The following is a 20,369-nucleotide window of genomic DNA, read 5'->3' as shown; positions in this document are numbered from 1 at the left end:
TGTGTCGGCTACCTTGTCTCCCACCCCCCCCCCCCCCCCCACTAACATCTGTCCACTTGATGTATGCCTACATTTAAAACAGATTGGTTTTTGCACTATTAAAATGGTGATAAGAATACCACAGAGAAATAGAAGGAACAGGGAAAATCATAGCAAACCCAAAAGAAGAAGTATTCAGGGTTTTTTGTAAAAACGACATCAAGAATTTAAAAGGACTGTGCCGACATGATTTGTGTTCATCTCAGCGCTTAATACCAGTGTGTTTCTGCTCTTTAAGATGTATTAAAATCGACACTCGCGTTTCTACAGCGCCATAAAGAGACGAAACAGGTTGTGAAAGAGGTTAAACAGTGTTCAGTGTCAGTCAGAGAAACGAATGTGTCAAGAGGAATGGTGTCCAAGCAAGGACAGACTGAATCCGAAAAGAGGGACGGAGGCCTCGGGGTCAAAGTTGGCCGACGGGGACGGGCGGACTCTGAACAGGGGAACTGCCGAAAAAGAAAACTCACAACAGCAACAACGACAACAACAACAAGAAGAAGAAGAACCCCAAAAACACTTCCATGATTCAGACTCAATCTAAATTGGACGTCATGCGTTTCGCCTAAGTGATATTTATGTTTGGGCTTTCATTCGGAAACCGCTAGTAATGGAGGCTAATGCAGAGCACGTAATGTGCCGCGTTGAACTCAGAAACCTGTATTTCAGAGCAGTGAACTGTCAAAACGCAGCACGATGAGTCATCTTTTACTCTGGATTTTTTTTTTCTCCCCAATAACTGCATTAGTTCAAAGAAAACCAAAAGATCCCAGATTCAACCCACACTGCTTTTTTTTTCACAGCTGTTAGACATTGTGCTCTCACGCGGGTGACACGACAGCACAGTGGGTAGCGCTGTCGCCCCAACGCAGCAAGCAGAGGGGCTTGGGTTCGATTCTCGGCCGGGGCGGACGAGGTCCTTTCTGTGTGGATACGTGTTCTCCCTGCATGTGTCTGTGTGGGTTTCCTCTGAAGGCTCCAGTTTCCTCCCACAGTCCAAAGACATGTAGATTAGGTGAATTGGAGATACTAAATTACTAAACTAGGTGTGAATGTGATTGTGTGTCTGCCCTGCGATGGACTGGTGACCTGTTCGGGGTGTTTCCCCCATCCTTTCATCCAATGAATACTGGGAATGGGCTCCAGAACCTCCCACGATCCTAATGAGGATAAAGTGGCTTAGATAACGCGTGAGTGTTTTCATGCGGTCTCACAGGACCATTTTGGCTCCATTTGTTCCTCTGGATGATAGAGGTACTTTTTAGGCGCAAGATTTTTCCAATGTTACGAATCAATAACATATAAATGAATGCTTCCTTAAATGGATGCAGGGGGGGCGGTTTGGTGAGTACCAGGTTGAAACTGAGCACTTTACGATGGACTCCCCAACCATCAAGTCTTAACGTCAGCGAATGTTTACGGGAGGTTCTGGAACGCAGAGTTACGGAGAGGATTTCCTTCTGAAGAATTGTTCAGAATTCCCATCAGAAACAGCTCGAAATATTTATATTAGTATTCCGAGCAGGGGCTAAAGTCAATCCGACAGTGAAGGGAGGCCTGGTTCGTATCGGTGGGTAATTATTTTTCTATTTTTCTGGTCTTGTTTTATTGTGTAATCTATTTAGAAAGTTAGAGAATGAGGCATACACCAAACTTCACATGAAAATCTGTCTGTTTGTCTGCAGTAAGGTGTTTTATCTTAAAATCTGGTCTTTCCCAAAATACAAGTGTGAGTGGGCAGCATAATTCGCCAGTTGTGAGAGAATTATGTAACAGTTATATTAGACAAATATATTAGATGACAGCACTCATTTGATAAATGAAAGAACTGTGATTGCTTGAAAGAGTCCTAAAACAAGTGCCACAAAAACCAGAGACTGTAATATTTCTTTAGCCATGAAAACGTCTGTACCACTAAAGTTTATTAGCTGGATTTAGTAGCTAGAATATTACTGGGTCTGTTTTTGTCTGTGAGAGCTTGTGTCAGTTAACGTTTACCCCTCATCGGCTTACGTCACCTGAACAGAAATTCAAGTTCTGTGTCTTCGTCGCAATTTTTCTGATAATATTTTGACGTCCGCGGAAGACGGTGTTATAAATAACCACTTGGGGCTATGGAGATCATTATATCATCGGAAACGTCATAATTTAGTCATTATTGTACGGAAATGGACGGGTCTCATTTGCTTGGGCTGTGTTGTACGTTTTTGACATGACAGTTACTCCACTGTTTACACGAGCATACACGTACCGCCGCAAGCCGACGCTGATGCCTCTATTTCTTTCTTTTTTTATTTTTTCTTTCCCCCAGGTTTTTGAAGGTAAACAGTGTCTTGGGGTTAGACTGTTAAGTATGTCACATATTTTTTTGTTTTTGTTTGAGGTCTGGCGTGTCGCGTGCAGCTGTGTTTGCGGAGTTTGGCCAGAGGGGGCGTTCACGCCAGGGCCTGCCGTCACTTCATTAGAGAGGCAGTGACTCAGGCCAGGGCTCCGGGGGAGGAGAAGTCGTTTGCCATGCTCCTGTTTTCCCTGTCTCTGTAATTAGTGTGGTGGTTTGTTTGGGTATGTTGCCCTTCCAAAAGCATAATCAGGGCTGGATTTAAAGATCACTGGCTTAGAAAATGGCACAGGGGCTTTTGGGGTATGTAGGCGGGCTTGTCTTTTTTTCTCTCTCTCTCTCTTTCTCTGTCTCTCTCTCTCTCTCTCTCTCTTTTTTTCCCCCCATTGTCTCCTGTCTTATTGTTTATGTAAACGTCTGCCATGACTCCATCTGGTGAGGAATAGGGTGTGTGTGTGTGTGTGTCTGTGTGTGTGTATGTGTCTGCACTAATTTGTCACCTCAGATAAAGGCTAGACCCACAAACTCCTGAATTTCCACTTAAAGAGGTCAGGTTTCCTGTGGTGTCAGGAGTCAACCACAAGACATGTATATTCCCTGGACACTTGCTCTGGGACAAAACATGAAGATGCCAAGGAATCCCCACAGGTCCTGGACAAACCAGTGGAAAATTTTAAAGCTTTTTTTTTTTTTTTTTCGTCATACGAATCCAACCCCATTAAGGCGACGAGGTCCATGACAATCAGTAAAGAATCATAATCAACTTATGGAAAATATTCCACCAAGCAGTCTCTGGACATTACCAACCTTGTTTACAAACCACCCTGTTACCGGGCTCCTCTGGCATCGTCTCAACGTTTCTCTAATGTTAATCTAATGTTCTATAGCCACACACACACACACACACACTCTCTCTCTCTCTCTGTCTCTCTCTCTTTCTCTGTGGGTCTGCGGCCCTTCCATAATCTGTGCTATTGTGTTAATGTTTATGAGGGTTGCTGTGTAAAAGAGGCAGGCAGCTGGATTGTGAATATACAGTGATGATAGAAGCAGCAGGCCACACATCTGAAGAGACTGATCTAATCTGACACGACGGCCTGCTTCCTGCTTCCCTGCGCCATAACTCAATCCTCGGCAAACACACTCTTCTGCTCTACTGCAACGAGCGCACGCACACACACACACACACACACACAGTGCTTCAGTGTCAAAGACAGGAGGAAATGCAGACGCACTAATATGATGGGCACCGGCAGCTGGTTTGAGTATCTCTCATCATGTTGCCTGAGCCTACCTTCTGTCTTTCAAATACACTGCTCTTTTTTTTTTTTTTTTTTACTAGCCTTGTCATAACTGCTGCTTTGCATTATGGCTAAAACAGACCAGGGATCATTTAACAAATTTCTGTGAGAAACACGGTCTAGAAACCCACATGAGAGTGCGTAATGTGTACAAAAGGCGGACGTTTGAGGAGAGATTAGGTGTTGTTTTGTCTGGTTCAGCCTGTTTACGAGAGCAATGAATGAGATTCGCTCAGACTGTAAACTGTATGTCTGAAGAGGAGGATTTGGTTACCGTGGTAATTAGCAATGCATGTCAGCACTCTCCTTTCATTTGTTTTGTGTGTGTGTGTGTGTGTGTGTGTGAGTATGTTCCTGTGTGTGTGTGTGTGTTTTTTTGGAGGCAGGGAGGAGACATCAATAGTTTTTCCTAAAAAGACGTGACAGATTTAGCAGCAGGAGGCAGTGCGGCTTGGCAGGCTCTCGGTGTCAGGCCGCTACAATACATCTCGCCTCCGGGAGACTGGAGAGACACAACCGCGTGTTCGCCCGTACCTTTTTTGGGGGATAAACGGACCTGCCGCCGACGAGGACACGCTCCCGTACGACCGGGATTTAATTACAATCCCGGGTCATTGCCAAGTCATGAGGTATCCTTGCCATGCTGTTCACACTAGGAAAACAATCACACAGGCAGAACCATCAGAGAGAGAGACACACTGAGGAGGAGGAGGAACGCAAGCTGACGGATGTTGAACCGGATGATGCAGTCTCGTGTCTTTATGACATCACAGTCACCTCGTTTGACTGCGTGAGCCAAAGGAGGGGGAGGAAGAGGAGGGGGAGGAGTTTAAAGCGGACGTTCAAAGACGAACTGGCAGGGCCCTATAAAGCTTTTTTTGGGCCTTACATATTTTTTATGGATCAAATCAAAGAGATGGCATTTCAAGGAACTCAGCTCAAAGTCAGACTGTCGATACGGTTTCCCTCAAAGTGATTTACTCGACGCTGACAATTACCGAAAACTTATTTTGGCTAATTACCTGGGTTCAAAATGGCAATTCATGACTTTGGCAGCTCTGGTATTCCTTCAAAAATTGGTCAGCGCGTCCAAGATTCTTTTTCATTTATGTCTTACAAGCACTCTCTACACTCAGATGAGACCTGATTTTGCTCCAGCCTTGTTTTTTTTTTGTTGTTGTTGTCGTTGTTTTTGTGTGGAGCGTCTTCATTTTCAAATTATTCTTCCTTTCATTAACAGTGCTGACAGACATGCGGTGGCTTGTTCCATTAAACTCCCAGTGTAATCCCAGCTCCCTGCACGGCGTCAAAAGTCGACGCACCTCGCCCCCCCCCCCCCCATATCCCCCCTCCCCTCCCCTCCCCTCCCCTCCCCCTCCACTTGTTGTGCGTATTTCCCTCTCCCTGTGGACGGACTTGAAGGGACAGGGAGGCGGTTGCTGATGCACACATGGTATCTTGTTGGCGGAAGAGGACTCTTGGGGGAAGGTGGATGCGTGTATGCCTGGGACGCGGGGAACGGAACGCACGCACGAGAGAAGAGAGTTGTCAGTTCTGCTTTTCAATCTAAATGCAAATGCGTGGAACTGAAGCTCATGAACGAAAGAGAAGATAGAATGCAAAAAACAAAACAAAAAAAAACAACGGGGCAAAATCTAAAAAACAAAACAAAACAAAAAAAAACACTTGTGTGTCATGTGTGCTGTGTGTATCTGTGTGTGTGTGTGTGTGTGTGTGTGTGTGTGTGTGTGTGCGCGTGCATAGTTTAAAGAATCTAGAGCTGGCCAGTAATGCTGTGATCGATTTCAGGTGGAAGTACCTCTTGGTAGTAAATCTGACAGCCGAGGAAATGTGACTAATTCTCGTTTAATGACTTAGTGATGTCATTCTCCTCTCGTGTCAGGGTGATATTTATTGGCAGAAAAGCGCTGTTGTGAGTCATTTCACTCCACTTCGAGGACTTTTGAGAGATTTTATTAGAGTGATTATTGCAGAAACAACTGAGAGGAGAAAGGAACCTTAAGGAAACACCTTTGTTCCATAGTTTGCCTTATTTTTAATTGCGTTATTAATGATATTGTCATTTCTGACAGGAGAGCTCTCACCAAGCTTAGAATGACCCCATTCCTGCACTGTGACATGACCCCTGCACCAGTCTGGGAGAATAAGGAATCGCACATGTGTCCTCCTCTACGTGCACAGAAAGCCCTCTCTTCTCCTGCCGGTTTATTCTATTTCTTTAGATACATCTGCAACTGTGCAGGCATTCCGCTGGTACTAGGAGTCACTTAAATGTGATGACAGGGAGAATAGTCTATCCAGAACACAGTTGTTTGCGTTCGCCAGGATTGCCCGACCCAGTCAGTACCAGCTGTGTTAGATGGTGCCGGCTTTGTTTCTATAAAGAGCTTGACGCTCTTACGGAATTCTGAAGTCTCTGAGTGTTCTGAAAAAGCTGTGAGTGTTCTGAAAAGGGTCTGAATGTTCTACAAAAGCTCCGAGTGTTCTAATAAAGATGAGACAGAATGCACCTCTTTGTGTACACCAGAATATAACCTATTTAATGACTTTGAAGATAAAAAAAAAATACCTTTGTCTTATGTATTTAGTCACAACATTGTTAGGGGTTGATTTTTTTTTTTTCCAAAGGTTTTTATGGAAGAAATGGGACACTTTTACACTTTTTTTCCGAATCAAAAACGTTGCAGAATGACATTGACGGAAATTTGTTTGCAAATGACCTTATGTCTATTTGATCATTAATGACCATATGATTATTTTCTACATTAGTACTTTAGCTAAATAAGGTCATAACGACATGAATGCACACAGTTAGATGCTTACTTACCTCTAAGTCCAGTTACATTATGAGAACTAACATTTCTCAAAAAGCTTTATTAAGCCAGAATGCCTTTTTTTGGTTCGTAATCTGCTCAGTTCCCTGGTTCCAGATGTTAAAGACATTTAATTTTCCGTCTTCCTAAAATAAACTATCTGCATACCACTATATATTCATGACAGACAGAGCTTCAGTTTACAGCATGTTGCAGTGAGGTTACTTTTATTGCATCATGCTGGTTATGCTTGACAATTACAAAAATACCTATGGTAAAAAGAATATGGAACCAGAATCCAGACTCCCTCTGGCATCCTGTGTCTCTCCAGTTCTCCAGTTCTTGGATCAGAGGGAACTGTGGTTTTTCTGTGGTTTGTCACAGATTTTAATCCGGCTAATGCCATGAGGCCAGTGGCCTCTACATTTTTTTAAATTCATTCCATTGATTTATTTGTGCTTCTCAATCAAACGTAGAGATTGCAGTTTTAAGAAAACTTGAGATCGCAACACTAGATCCTAGCTGTGTTCGTGGAGCTGAAAAGCTAACTTATTTGTATTTGTGGTTTAATAAAACAAACAAACAAACAAACAAAACCTGATGCAGTTACTATGAAAATGGCCACATGTTTGTTCATGATATTCAGCAAAACGACATTAACCCAAGGCAGGACTGGTGAGGCCGACCACACTGTTTTACTGAACGTTTCTGTGCAATGTTAAAAGATTCCACGAGGCCATTTGCCAAAACACTGGTGTCTGGACATAAATGTGAACAGGCTAAAATTCCATTTTAACTTAGCACATATTACCAGTGTACTCTAACCATCTGTCAAAATTACTGAAGAGGTCTGGAATGCTATTCACATAGGCAACGTTGTTTACAGCCAGGGATCTGATGATTCAGGCTGTCCGGTTCGCTTAACTTATCCTAGAGCAACACCGTTCACCTCGGGCCAAAACATAATGGTCGCCTATGATGTAATAATGCACATTCACATCCATCAGCTCCTCTGGAGACAAGCAGATGTACAGCCCTGAAACCTGAAAAAACACACACAAACCCCCCCCCCCCCCCCCCCCCCCCCCCCAAACCAAAAACAAGGTAGTATGAGCAGCAAGCCTCAGAAACTGATGCAAGTAATGGACTTTGACACTCCTCTGGACCAGACACTGCTTAGTCATTGAAAAAGACAGTGACTCGCTTATGTACTTTGATCCTCTGAATACTGATTGTTAGACAAAGGGTTTGGTCTTGACAGTTGGGTCTTAAAAGACTCACCAAGGGTATCGCGAAAAGGCTCGGCTTACCTTTAAAAGCACAGGGTTAGTCTGTCAGTATCAATGGGCAATAGATACATACACACCCACACACACACACACACACACACACACAGAGGCAGGCTACTGGTCAACTGACAGCACAGAACCGGGGGGGGTTGATGAATAAGGACAAAGACGATAGGAGAATATTCTCTGGTTCTCCTTTCGTGCCTCGTGTGCTGTATGTGTTGCAGAGAGAAGTTCTCTTTGGCAAAGCTCCCATCCTCCTACCTTCCTGTCAAGAGACGACACGCACAAGCCAACACACGTACACAGTTGCCAGATTAATAAATAAACAAGCGAATAATTGGCACCAATTAGATATTAAAATGCAGCAGTTGTTTACAGAAATATATATCGGAGCTACAAATTGAAGCATTAAGCTCCACTACAAGACAGCATGTGTGCTCAATTTAAAGATTTCATGATGCGTGGGCGAAATCATTAGTGTGACTTTTCATATGATATAAAAAAAAAAAAAAAAAAACCCCAACGGGTCCTCTGTGCCGTCGCTCGTTAGCCGCGTGTCAGCTCAGAGCTGGCTGCATCTCAGATTGGTTTTCAAACCGTGCTGTCCGTATGCACCGATTTTTCTGGTCGTTTTGGAATATTCAGGGTCTTTTTCTCTCCCCATCCCCACCTCCCCAACAGATGAGCGCGATATATACAGCCTTTGAGAGAGGGAGTGAGAGAGAGAAAGAGAGGGAGAAAGAGAAAGAGAGAGAGAGAGAGAGAGAGAGAGAGAGGGAAAGAGAGGGAGAAAGAGAAAGAGAGAGAGAGAGAGAGAGAGAGGGAAAGAGAGGGAGAGAAAGAGAGAGAGAGAGAGAGAGTGAGAGAGAAAGAGAGAGAGAGAGAGAGAGAGAGAGATTGGCATATTAATGAGTAGAAATCGATGGAACGTGAGGTTGATTATTTTCGTGGTCCGTGCCCTCGTCTCGTCGATTTTTTTTTTTAAATTTTGAATGAAACATTAACCATCAAATATGTTGTTACTGAGCGAGATATCGATTCGCCCACACGGGCGCAAGAGCGGCGAGATTGAACCGAGGAGAAATCGCGGCACGCCGTGGCGCTCTCTCTGACATGGAACAGTCTGATCAAATCAATTGATCTCTCTGAGTACTTGGCACTGGGGGAATTTGATTCCGCGTAACAAAAGCTTTAACTCTCTGTTTCCCCCTTTTTTTTTTTCTTTTTTTTTTTTTTTTGTCCTTGAGTGCCTGTACAAGTGTGAGTCAAACAGAAGCTTTGGGCACCTTTAAGTGGTGTGGCTCTTGAATCTAATTAGCCAGCGTTGGTTCGGGCGGTGAGGCTGCCACAGCAGGCCAGTCTTTGTACAATGTTTATATGATGTAGGCTGTCCAAAATGTCACGAGAGCTCCTCGTTAAGGTCGCACGGGAGAGCAACGACAAGGTAAAAAAATAAAAAAATAAAACGAAAGAGGCGAGGAGGCAATTCAAGACCTAGTATTGTTCGCACTCAGGCAGGAGGCTTTCGGTCATTGGTAAAAAAATTGTGTGTGTGTGCGTGTGTGTGTTAATGTGTTTATATGTGTGTTAATGTGTTAGTGTGCGTGTGTGTGTGTGTGCATGTGTGTGTGTGTGTGTGCATGTGTGTGTGTGTGTGTGTGTGTGAGTGTGTGTTTCCATTCGAACAGTGCACACAGCAAGGGAGAACCATCAGCTGAGGCAGGTGTTGAGAGACCTGATGAGATGCAACACTCCATGAGATTATTAGTAATTCCATTGGGAGTAATTACTGGACCAGTCATTTTCTAACGGTGGAAAAAAAAAGGCCATGGTGGGGGTTGGGGCACTGGGATAAGGGTGATGTTACTGACGTCCTATATGAATGGATATAAACAGGATTAACCAGGTACAAAGATGTTATCAATAGCATAGCAATATGCTTTTTTAAGGCAACTGTACAAATATAATTGAAATAAAATTTAAAAAAAAAATTAGAATAACTTTGAATACATGCTAAGACATATAACCTGACCAGATATAAATATAGTTAAATACTTGGAATTTATGTACATATGTGTGTGTGTGTGTGTGTATAGGCAGACGAGACAACTGCCTAATCAAAGCTTAGACAGCTTTTCAGCAACCAAAAGCTACAGGAGTCATTGTTTTCATCAGTTTTGCTTGAACGCGTCCTTGTTAAATGTACCACCAACAGCGTCTCTGCTTCTGCTGGTCTACCCCTCAACACTATTGCATTATGCACATTCAGAAATGTAATTATAATTCAAATTATTGCAGCATTATTCTAACTGTTGAATATTCCGCAGACACTGAGAAAGAGATATGATCTCCATGGCTTAAGCTCCAGTATTGAAACATGGGAGAGTTTGTGTGTGTGTGTGTGTGTGTGTGTGTGTGTGTGTGTGTGTGTGTGTGTGTGTGTGTGGAAGGGGGGGGGGGGTGGGGGGTGGGTGAGTGCTAGGCTTTGATCTTTTCTTTTAATTATGGCCTTAATGAGGGGGAATTCTCTCATGCACACCTCAGTGTCTTTGAAGCTAGCGACCATTCAGTAGCGCTTTGAATGCCCTCCCTCTTGTTCCTCACTAACTGCCTGCACTAGTAGAATGCTGGGGAAAACTCCCAAGAAAGCTGAGGCTCAGACTCCCTCTTCTCAGTTCTACGTCTTTGCCTGAGTCATAAACACCCATCAGACGTATGCTGAAGGTCATTTATGTTTATTGTATCTTCGGGGGAGACCTCGGACGTGACGTTTTGACAGCTCCGACCCCAACAGTACGCAAGCACATTAATTCACAGTCGCGCGAGGACCGAAGCACCGCGGTACGTTTTCGTCCGCTATTTTGAGCGCGGCGTGCCTCGGAGCGCCGCGTAGCCGAAAACAGCTGTAGTTTTGTTTGTTTTCCGAGCAGTTTTGATGCCTCCTGAAACTGACAAGTGACTCAACCGTGCAGATGTCTCCGCCTCCAGCTTTAACTTCACATCTGGCAAAACAAGAACTGAGGAGCAACTGTGGTGAAGATGTGTCCACCAGAGCTTTCAGTGTGGATGTGTGTGTCCACCAGAGCTTTCAGTGTGGATGTGTGTGTGTCCGAGCTTTCAGTGTGGATGTGTGTGTGTGTGTCAGAGCTTTCAGTGTGGATGTGTGTGTGTGTGTGTGTGTGTCAGAGCTTTCAGTGTGGATGTGTGTGTGTCAGAGGTTACAGTGTGGATGTGTGTGTGTGTCAGAGGTTTCAGTGTGGATGTGTGTGTGTCCACCAGAGCTTTCAGTGTGGATGTGTGTGTGTCCGAGGTTTCAGTGTGGATGTGTGTGTGTGTGTGTGTCAGAGCTTTCAGTGTGGATGTGTGTGTGTCAGAGGTTTCAGTGTGGATGTGTGTGTGTGTCAGAGGTTTCAGTGTGGATGTGTGTGTGTCAGAGGTTTCAGTGTGGATGTGTGTGTGTCCACCAGAGCTTTCAGTGTGGATGTGTGTGTGTCCGAGGTTTCAGTGTGGATGTGAGTGTGTGTGTGTGTCAGAGCTTTCAGTGTGGATGTGTGTGTGTCAGAGGTTTCAGTGTGTGTGTGTGTGTGTGTCAGAGCTTTCAGTGTGGATGTGTGTGTGTCAGAGGTTACAGTGTGGATGTGTGTGTGTGTCAGAGGTTTCAGTGTGGATGTGTGTGTGTCCACCAGAGCTTTCAGTGTGGATGTGTGTGTGTCCGAGGTTTCAGTGTGGATGTGTGTGTGTGTGTGTGTCAGAGCTTTCAGTGTGGATGTGTGTGTGTCAGAGGTTTCAGTGTGGATGTGTGTGTGTGTCAGAGGTTTCAGTGTGGATGTGTGTGTGTGTGTCGGAGGTTTCAGTGTGGATGTGTGTGTGTGTGTCAAAGATTTCAGTGTGGATGTGTGTGTGTGTGTGTGTCAGAGCTTTCAGTGTGGATGTGTGTGTGTGTCAGAGCTTTCGGTGTGGATGTGTGTGTGTGTGTCAGAGGTTTCAGTGTGGATGTGTGTGTGTGTCAAAGATTTCAGTGTGGATGTGTGTGTGTGTGTCAGAGCTTTCAGTGTGGATGTGTGTGTGTGTCAGAGCTTTCGGTGTGGATGTGTGTGTGTGTCAGAGGTTTCAGTGTGGATGTGTATGTGTCCACCAGAGCTTTCAGTGTGGATGTGTGTGTGTCAGAGGTTTCAGTGTGGATGTGTGTGTGTGTGTCCACCAGAGCTTTCAGTGTGGATGTGTGTGTGTGTGTGTGTGTGTGTGTGTGTCCACCAGAGCTTTCAGTGTGGATGTGTGTGTGTGTCAGAGGTGGCTTTCAGTGTGAACACGAGAGACAGGGAAATGTGCCTCTGGCTAACCTGAACATTAGTGTTAGTGCAGACCATTGGCTACTACTCAAGGCAAGCAAGTTCTAGTCTTTTAATATATTCCAGATTCCACTTCTTGGTTGTTTGAGTACAAAGTTGAAAATTAGTTATGAAAGTCTGAAAGCAGCAGTGGTTATATACATTTATTGAGACGTGAGAGCAAAGAAATAAGGAGGAACCGTCCTTGCTTTTGAATTAGTTCGGTTCATGTTCTGGGGCTTATGCTGTCAGTAGAGAATACTTTCTCATGCATATGTAGTTTCTCATTTTATGATGTGTTTTTTTTTTGTAGCTGTAGACATGTATCGTCTTAAAACATGTCTGCTTTGGAAAGAGTTATTCTGTATTTGTTTAGAGAACGACAGGACCCAGTGTTGAGCCTTGCGGGACTCCAGTGATAAAACAACGCAGAAATTAGACAATTTTCACTCCTCTCTCTTTGTTTTATTATATGCGTGATGTGTTGACACTCTGCAGACCCCTATGTTTACCTCACTGGAGAAGGAGTAAGTTAGCCTGGGAAGGATCCCCCAAATTTTGAAAGTCCATAATAAATTACCCTGCAAAATTACTCGTTGATCGAATTATACGGTCATTTGTTTTGCAAATATTGTGTAAATGGTAATAAATTGAGTTTTATTTTGAAATACAAAGATTTCTGCAGAAAGTCTTGGGAAAAACAAAGGCTTATGGTAGCATATTTTTGTTGTTCTTCTCTGATCTCTTTGCTGATTGAAGCAAAAAAGATTCCTTTGTAAACCTGTAGATAAAAGCAAAGAGAAGCAACCAGCTTACAATGCAGCAAACAGTTTAGATGAATGAGTTGTTCTAATGTCATCTTGTGGTCAGCACAAAACACAGTGATCATGTTTTACAAGAAGTTTTCTCTCTTTTTTTTTTGGCTGAGTCGGTTGGTTTTTGCGAGTGAATACATAAAATGGAGACGGCCCCTTAGTGCGCATGCCCATCCACTTGCAATTACAGTCAGTGGTGCACAAACTCCAGGTTTCTTAATCAAATCATGTTCAATAATAATGTGGCAAGTCTTTCTTCATGTAATTAGTTACCATTGATGCATTGTAATGATCCTCGGAAGCCCTCTAATTAGATTTGAATCATTAATGTGAAACTTATGGTTAATGAAGTTTCATTGAATGTGTGCGACCGCGCATGCGCATATGTGCGTGTGTGTGTGCGCACATGCACGCACACGCACGCACACACACACACACGCGCGCACATGCACGCACACACACACACACCTGTACGCACACACACTCACCTCTGTCTTTAGAATATTTCTATTTGAAGAAGCCAAATATTGAAATATTGCAAACAGTGATACAGAAACAGACAATGTGATGTGCTCTGTTGGTAAAAATGGCTTTGGAAACGCAGGTACGGTACAGTGCCATAAGCATGGAGCTCTGACATCAGTTACATCCGATCTGATCTCAAACTGGACTAAATAATGCATAACGCAAGAGAGAACATAATTTAACTCACACGAGCCTGATCCCCTTTTACAAGTATAGAACTAAAACTTCTTTGAAAAGTAAAAAAAAAAAAAAAGCAGGGTAAAACAGATGAGATGGGTTGCATTTTGCAGTGCTAATTATAGTCATTTTTTCATTCAAAGTTTCTTTTTTTTTTTGTTCTCCCCATCATCCTCAACAAGAACAAGCATTATACTTCAGAAAATGGTAATTGCTTAGGGGTGTGTGTGGGGGAGTGCTGTCAAAACCAAAACTGAATACCACTGCATATTATTACAATCTCAGGAACTTTTTTTTTTCTCTCTCTTTTCTTTTTTTCTTTTTCTTTTTGGTCTAAACATGGAACAGCTGTAATACACTTTGCTCTTAAGACGCTACTATTCATACCGATAGCTTTTTAATGTTCGCTCAGATTTGAATCAAGGACAGCTTGCAGTCGTTTTTTTTATCCAAATGAACAAAGCTTTCTAATTCGTTACCTTCCCAATAGGCCTCTCTTCTCTCTCTCTCTCTCCCTCTCTCTCTCTCTCTCTCTCTCTCTCTTTCATGCCGTAGTCTTCAGGCAGTGCTGTCCAAAAAGAAAATGATGCATGTCTCGGGCCCTGGCATGTCACAGCACCTCAGTAAAGTGCTTTTGCTCAATACCACACACTGGGGAAATAGAGTTGAGGCCCTCCGGTCACTAATCTATATTTCCCACTCAAGCACCCAGGCTCAGGATTCAACCCAAAAACCCTATGGCTACCAATCTGTAACCCTCATGTCTGATCCCTCGTTCCAATTCCTTCTTTTTTTTTTTTCTTCCTTTTTTTCTCCAATTGGAGTTCTTAAGTGAGCGCGACCGCGAGCATCATCCGCTAATTCTGAAATGTCTATACGGCCTCTAGTTTGAAGGTAAGAATCTCTGTTTCTCGCTTCAGAGGAAGGCTTTAAGGCTAACACTTGACAGAGCTATGTATTTTTATTGTAAAACTCTGGTTGCGTTCCAAAACAGCCAATCCAAATGGACCCTTTTCCCCGGACTTAAGTTCAGGTTTATTTCAGGTTTATTTGGATAGCGCTTTTTTTTACAATCAAAATTGTCTCAGAGCAGCTTTACAGTGATCAGTGCTGACTGCTGTACGCTTAAGTACAACAAGCTTTCTGTTAATGGGCAGCTATGAGTAACTTCTGTTGTGTTCTGTACATATAGTGCCCTCTAAGCAGAAATGATGTCGTCCTTGAATATATTCAAATACAACTCGATGCAAATTACATCATTCTTGTCCTGTTGGACATACTTGTCCATTTGCTCTAAGCCGTTATACGTTTAAGAAACGATCATCCGACAATCATCACTCTCTGTGTTTGCACTGTATTCAGCGTTTTCTTTCACCTAGGGGCATATTATCCAATGAGGCGTAGCTTTTTGACTGTCCAAATACAGCCGAAATGTTTGCTTTGGAAAGCCTGTGTAGAAAATACTGTTGATATGTATCATGGCTGTATTGTCACAACTGAATAGTTGTCATTTCCAACTGTATTGACAGATACTTACAGTGTTGTGAATGTGAGGACCAAATTCACTTTGCATCATTCTGGTTTGTTCTTGAATCTTGTCTCCGGTCACATGGTTCTTGTGCTGTTTTTGTTCTTCTGTCTCTAACTAAGCTCCCGAGCCTTGTTTGTCTCCTCATCCCTTCACAGCAGAGGTCAGCCAGGTATCTCCCGTGTCCCTGCCAGGTTATGTAACCGTAGAATAATGTGCACACTTTGGGTATGCGTTATTGACTGGTGTGTTGGCTTTTGTGTGTGTGTGTGTGTATATGTGATGCATGTGTGTGTGTGTGTGTGTGTGTGTGTGGTGCGTGTGTGCGCGCGCGTGTTTATGTAGTTTTTCTCCGTTTTGCCATTAATCCAAGAACACGTCCCCATGTGGCGCTTTTTTTTTTTTATTGTCGTTTTAACATCAGTACATCACCCATTTGTTTCTCACGGTTTCGGTCACATCTGCACATTCACGTGCTTCATGGAGGCAGCATTCAGCAGGTGCATTAGTGTATTTACACACACACACACACACACGTGTGGAAAAACTGTGTTGTGACTGGAATATAATTCATTAGCGTATAAAACTCTAATATCCACGCTTTGTAATTGCCTGCTTGTCCGTGGGGCTTTTTAATTTGCATTGTTTGCCATGCAAGTTAAGCTTTGCGTCAGCTTTGCTGAACCGTGTTTTCTTGCTGACAGCCCAACCCCCCCCCCAAATGACTCGTTTCCTGTTTACTTGGCATTCTCTCTTTGCTTCGTCTACCGTTACCAATGCTAATGGTTCCGCGCACGGCCCTGCGCTCCGCCCCAAAAATGGCCACATGACTTTTGACCTTGGCTCACAGCCATGTAGGCACAAGCAATCCCGCTAGGCCTCTGGGTAGATACCCACGATGCTCTCCGGCATCTCCGAAGCTCGTTTGCACTCCGTTTCCCATGAGGCTTTGCCAGCTCTCACCTTTTGACCTCTGACTACTGTGTGGGATGAACAAAGATGCAGAGGAGAGTCAGATTTATTCATAGCTCCAGAACTTTCCATCCCTCTCGAGACTTTGTTATGCAATGCCATTGTAATGCAGTCTTCAAAAAAAAAAAATCCTCGGCCGAAATCATTAAACACATTTCCACACTTGTGAATAAGCAATATATTCAGCTACAAACAGCTTTGCACCAAACGGTAGTGTTGTGAAAATTCTCATTCCTCACATCAGCTTTATGTAACATCCACAAAACTAAGAGCTTCATATTCTGCATGTGAGAGAGAACAATTGGTAAAAGACGCTGCCAATCAAAACTGATTGTCTCATGTCACTAACGGTCCAGTGGGAGGAGATTTGTGGACAACAGATCGCTTTCCTTAGAGGGGAGAGCTATTTCCTCCGGAGCATGTGCAGACTTGCTTAGAGGAACAAACAGAGAGAAAGAGAGAGAGAGAGAGAGAATTAGAGAGAGAGAGTTAGAGAGAGAGAAATCTCTTCCCTCTGTGCCTCTCTGCAAATCAGACTTTTTTTTTTTTTCTGCTTCGGATTCTCTGACAGCCAGACGGTGCTAATGATGACCTGCTTTTTTTTTTTTTTTTTTTTTGCCGTCTCTCCCCCGTTCTCTTTTTTCACCCGCTCCCCCTCTTAACACCACCATCATCATCACCCCACCCCAATTTGTGGATGCACCATATTCTACAAGAGGCTGTTCATCATGTTCTATGTAGGGCAAATAGACGATCAAGCTATTCTCACAGTCACCCCATAACTGCCCTCGCCGCTGCCCACTCCCGTTCAGTCCGCAGTGGAACTCATCTGAAATAAAGGAAGGTGTGATCAAACATACGTTTTTTCCGCAAATGAATGTGCCGTGTCGATGTTGGAGCGTAAAGCGGTTACGCGACGCTAAGCGAGCGGTTCGGCTCTGACCTTGCTTTGACCTTAAACAGGCCTTTGTTCCTCTTAAAGAGGTGACAAGGGCAGTGGCGATGTCTGTGGCGTGAATGGGATCGCTGCTCTGAGGGGGGAAAAAGCCTCGTCTGCATTGACACCTGATCGTTTCACCACGTCTCAGCGCTCCCCCTGCTGGCCACAGTCAGAACTACAAACGAACGCAACACCTGTGGCAGCTGACAGATCTCCAAGAATGATCAATCAATCATTACTTTAATGCTGTCCGGAGCGCTGTAAGGATAACAACGCAAAACAAAAGTTGCGCAAGCATCACGTAAAGACATAGATGTAAACATTTATGGAACATACAACATTAATCTAATCCCACAGGAAGTGAAATCAGTATCATCTATGCAGAGGTCGTTCTGTAGACACTGCCTCAGGATATGCGCTATTGCGGAACTGAGCTGTTCTAGTTTTTAAATGCCTCTGAACCTGTTCCCAGAGGGAAGGAGATCAAAGACAGACCTGGCTGAGTGTGAAGGGTCTGCAGACTTGTTCAGAACTTTATGAATGTGACTATGATAAAATGGAGACAAAGGAAGGTTATAGCGTATTCTCCTGGGTATTTTTAAGAATTACTTTTGTTCCCAGCTGTTTTTGTTTTTCTGGTATTTTTTTGGTTTGTTTTTGCAAGGCTGTGCTTCCGAACCGCACGGTAACTGAGAAGGTGACAGCATTTTAATTACGGCTTCGTGAAAAAATGTGTCACGGTTTTCTGGGGTCTTCCCAAACTTTTTTTCGACTGTCGTGGAAACACAATCTTTAACACGGCTTTCTTCACAGTGATGCTTGTGTTAGTCTTTCACTTCAATGTATAGTACCAAAAAAAGAACCCTGAACCATTTGCCCTTAGATTATGTTTAATTTGATGCATGTTGACCAGGATTTGTATTTGAGTATTGTAACAAAGACAATGCACCAATAAATAACATACAGATTGTATATATGCAACAGAACAGCAAAGCTGCCAAAGTGTTCCACCTCCACTCTCTCAATACCTTCCCACTGACTAGACATAATCCAGATGCAAGTCATTATAATGTGTTGTTTTTAACCTAGTTCTTTTTTTTTTCATTTAAGTATAGAGGTTTTTTCTAGTTGTACTTTTTACCACTTTTCTTCCAATTTAGAATGGTCAGCTGCGTGTTTTAATGCTCTGCAGCACCAGCATAGAACCCTACACACCGTCATTTCTTAGCAGGTTGGCCTTAGCATAACCTGCACGCATTAGTGTAGGACAAAGCGCTTTACGGTAGTGATGAAACAAAAAGGAGACTCCTCCATCGTCTCCAGAGCACGTCGCTGCCTCTGTCCCGTCTTCTCCCTTCCCGCAAAAAAAAATATCAGGCAACCTGAACAAGGTCACGTCCCCACAGTACCATACGATCGTCATACTGCGACGGCGTAAGTTTCTCTGTCACACAGCAGACAGCTCATTCGGGGTGAGGGATGAGGGGGGGTGGGGAAGGGGGGGGGGCAGCTGGGTAGCACATGCTTCCTCCTTCATTTCTGAAGTAAATCGTTCTTCTACACTCAGCTCCACTCAAGGTACCACTGAAAAAAACAAAGACATACAAACCAAAAAACTATCAATGACACGGTCGTCTCCTCATTGTTTTATTGTTATTCCCTCTCTCTCTCTCTCTCTCTCTCCACTCCACAGATGGCATACAAATCTTGGCTCTGTGCTCAGTACTTCCAGTCCACACAGAGCAAATGCAGCAACAAGGGGTCCTGCCTGAAATACTGCCTGAAAGTGCAGCAGAGGTGTCCCTTCATATTGCCTGACAATGATGACCTTATACACGGGGGAACTCCTAGTTTTATATGTACAGGTGAGTGCTCCCAGCGTCCTGAGACATACCGCACAGGGGGAAATGTTACCGCTGTCGGGTTCTGTTGAGGGAATACTGTACCCCTCACCAAAGTCAAGGCTCGGGTTGAAAAAATGGCTTGTTGAGAGGTCTGGGAGAGAGGGAAAATTGTGTTTCTTGCCGCTTCATTCTGCTCTTCTGCTTAGATTTAAAACGTAGATTTAAATTCTTACTTCTTAAGAGTATCGCATCCTCTCAGGCAGTACGTTACTGACACCTGGTGGCGGTTTGAGGTAGCGTGAGCTGCTACGGAGACGATTCTGATTTTCCCCTCAAGAGAGATTAAGGGAGTTGTTATATTCTTTTTCACTGGGTCATGATCACTCCATTTGCTGTTTCTGTTAGTCTTCATATGCTAGTTTTGTGCAAAACTACATTTTCTCCCTTGAGTATTGGATAAAAGAAGGACTTAAGGAGAACGTTGAAAGCAAATGAGTCTCTTATTTGAATGAACCCAATTAACGTTACAAGAGCTTTAAGGGAATAATTCCAAATCTCTTTCATGTTCGTTAATTTCCTACTAGTTGACCCTTTAATGGAGTACTGTTACTTTTTGCCCCTCCCCACCCCCCCCCCCTCCCTCTACAGTCCTAGCATTGCATTAGCATCAACACAAAGACTAGCTTTACTCTACTGAATCAGTTCAGTCCATTCTGTGAGAGCGTCATATATATATATATGGACATTGGGGCAAATATTGTTATAATCTGTGTGTATTAATGATTTTTTTTTTATGTGGGTGTGCGGGGGGGCACACAGGGCTTTCAGAGGAACTGCAGACTGATCAGGAGTCAGAGTGCTGCGACGTACGATGGGAGCTAAAATCCAACAACCACTCCCGAGCTTTCAAAAGGACTCACCCTTCATGCCACCACACGTCCGCCACGGCGTCCGGGGGGGCGCCCAGGCTGGGGAGCGGCCGTCTGAAGCTCTGCCTGCTGGTGCTGGTTCTCCTGCACACGGTGGCCACCATCACCGCTGCTCAGAACTCCACGGGCCTGGCCGCTATACTCCCCCTGGAGGACAACACGCCCAGGGAGGAATGACGGAGGAGGGGGGGGAGGGGGAAGGGGGAGAAAACGGCTTCGCTATCGCTATGGCAACATCAGCATGCTCTAACACCTTTTTTCGCCAGAGTTGTTCTTCTCGGCGGCCGTCGCCCCCCGCGCCGCGCGGTTCACGAGCGGTCACGGCCCGAACCCGGATGAACCTCCGAAACTGCTTCGACATCCGTGAAACATCTGCCGGGCCCCCACGAGAAAAAAAAAAAAACAAGAAACAAAAACAAAACAAAAACGAGGGACTGGTGACAAAAGTGAGCGGCAAGGAGGGACTGGCAACCCACACCAACACCCCCGACCCAACTCTCTCACCCC

General features: G+C 44.1%; 1 protein-coding gene across 1 annotated transcript in view; it reads left to right on the top strand.

Moving 5' to 3' along the window:
• Positions 1–20,039, top strand: part of nalf1a (NALCN channel auxiliary factor 1a) — a 35,713-nt gene extending 15,674 nt beyond the window's left edge. Inside the window, exons 2-3 of the mRNA XM_030780910.1 lie at positions 18,783–18,954; positions 19,753–20,039. Of these exons, the coding sequence (XP_030636770.1) occupies positions 18,783–18,954; positions 19,753–20,039 (459 nt within the window). The remainder of the gene's footprint in view (positions 1–18,782; positions 18,955–19,752) is intronic.
• The last annotated feature ends 330 nt before the right edge of the window (positions 20,040–20,369 follow it).

This window comes from Chanos chanos, chromosome 7 (assembly GCF_902362185.1).
Source record: "Chanos chanos chromosome 7, fChaCha1.1, whole genome shotgun sequence".
Taxonomy (NCBI): Eukaryota; Metazoa; Chordata; class Actinopteri; order Gonorynchiformes; family Chanidae; genus Chanos; species Chanos chanos.
Note: the sequence above shows the minus strand (reverse complement) of the source record. Positions and strands in the feature narration are given on the sequence as shown.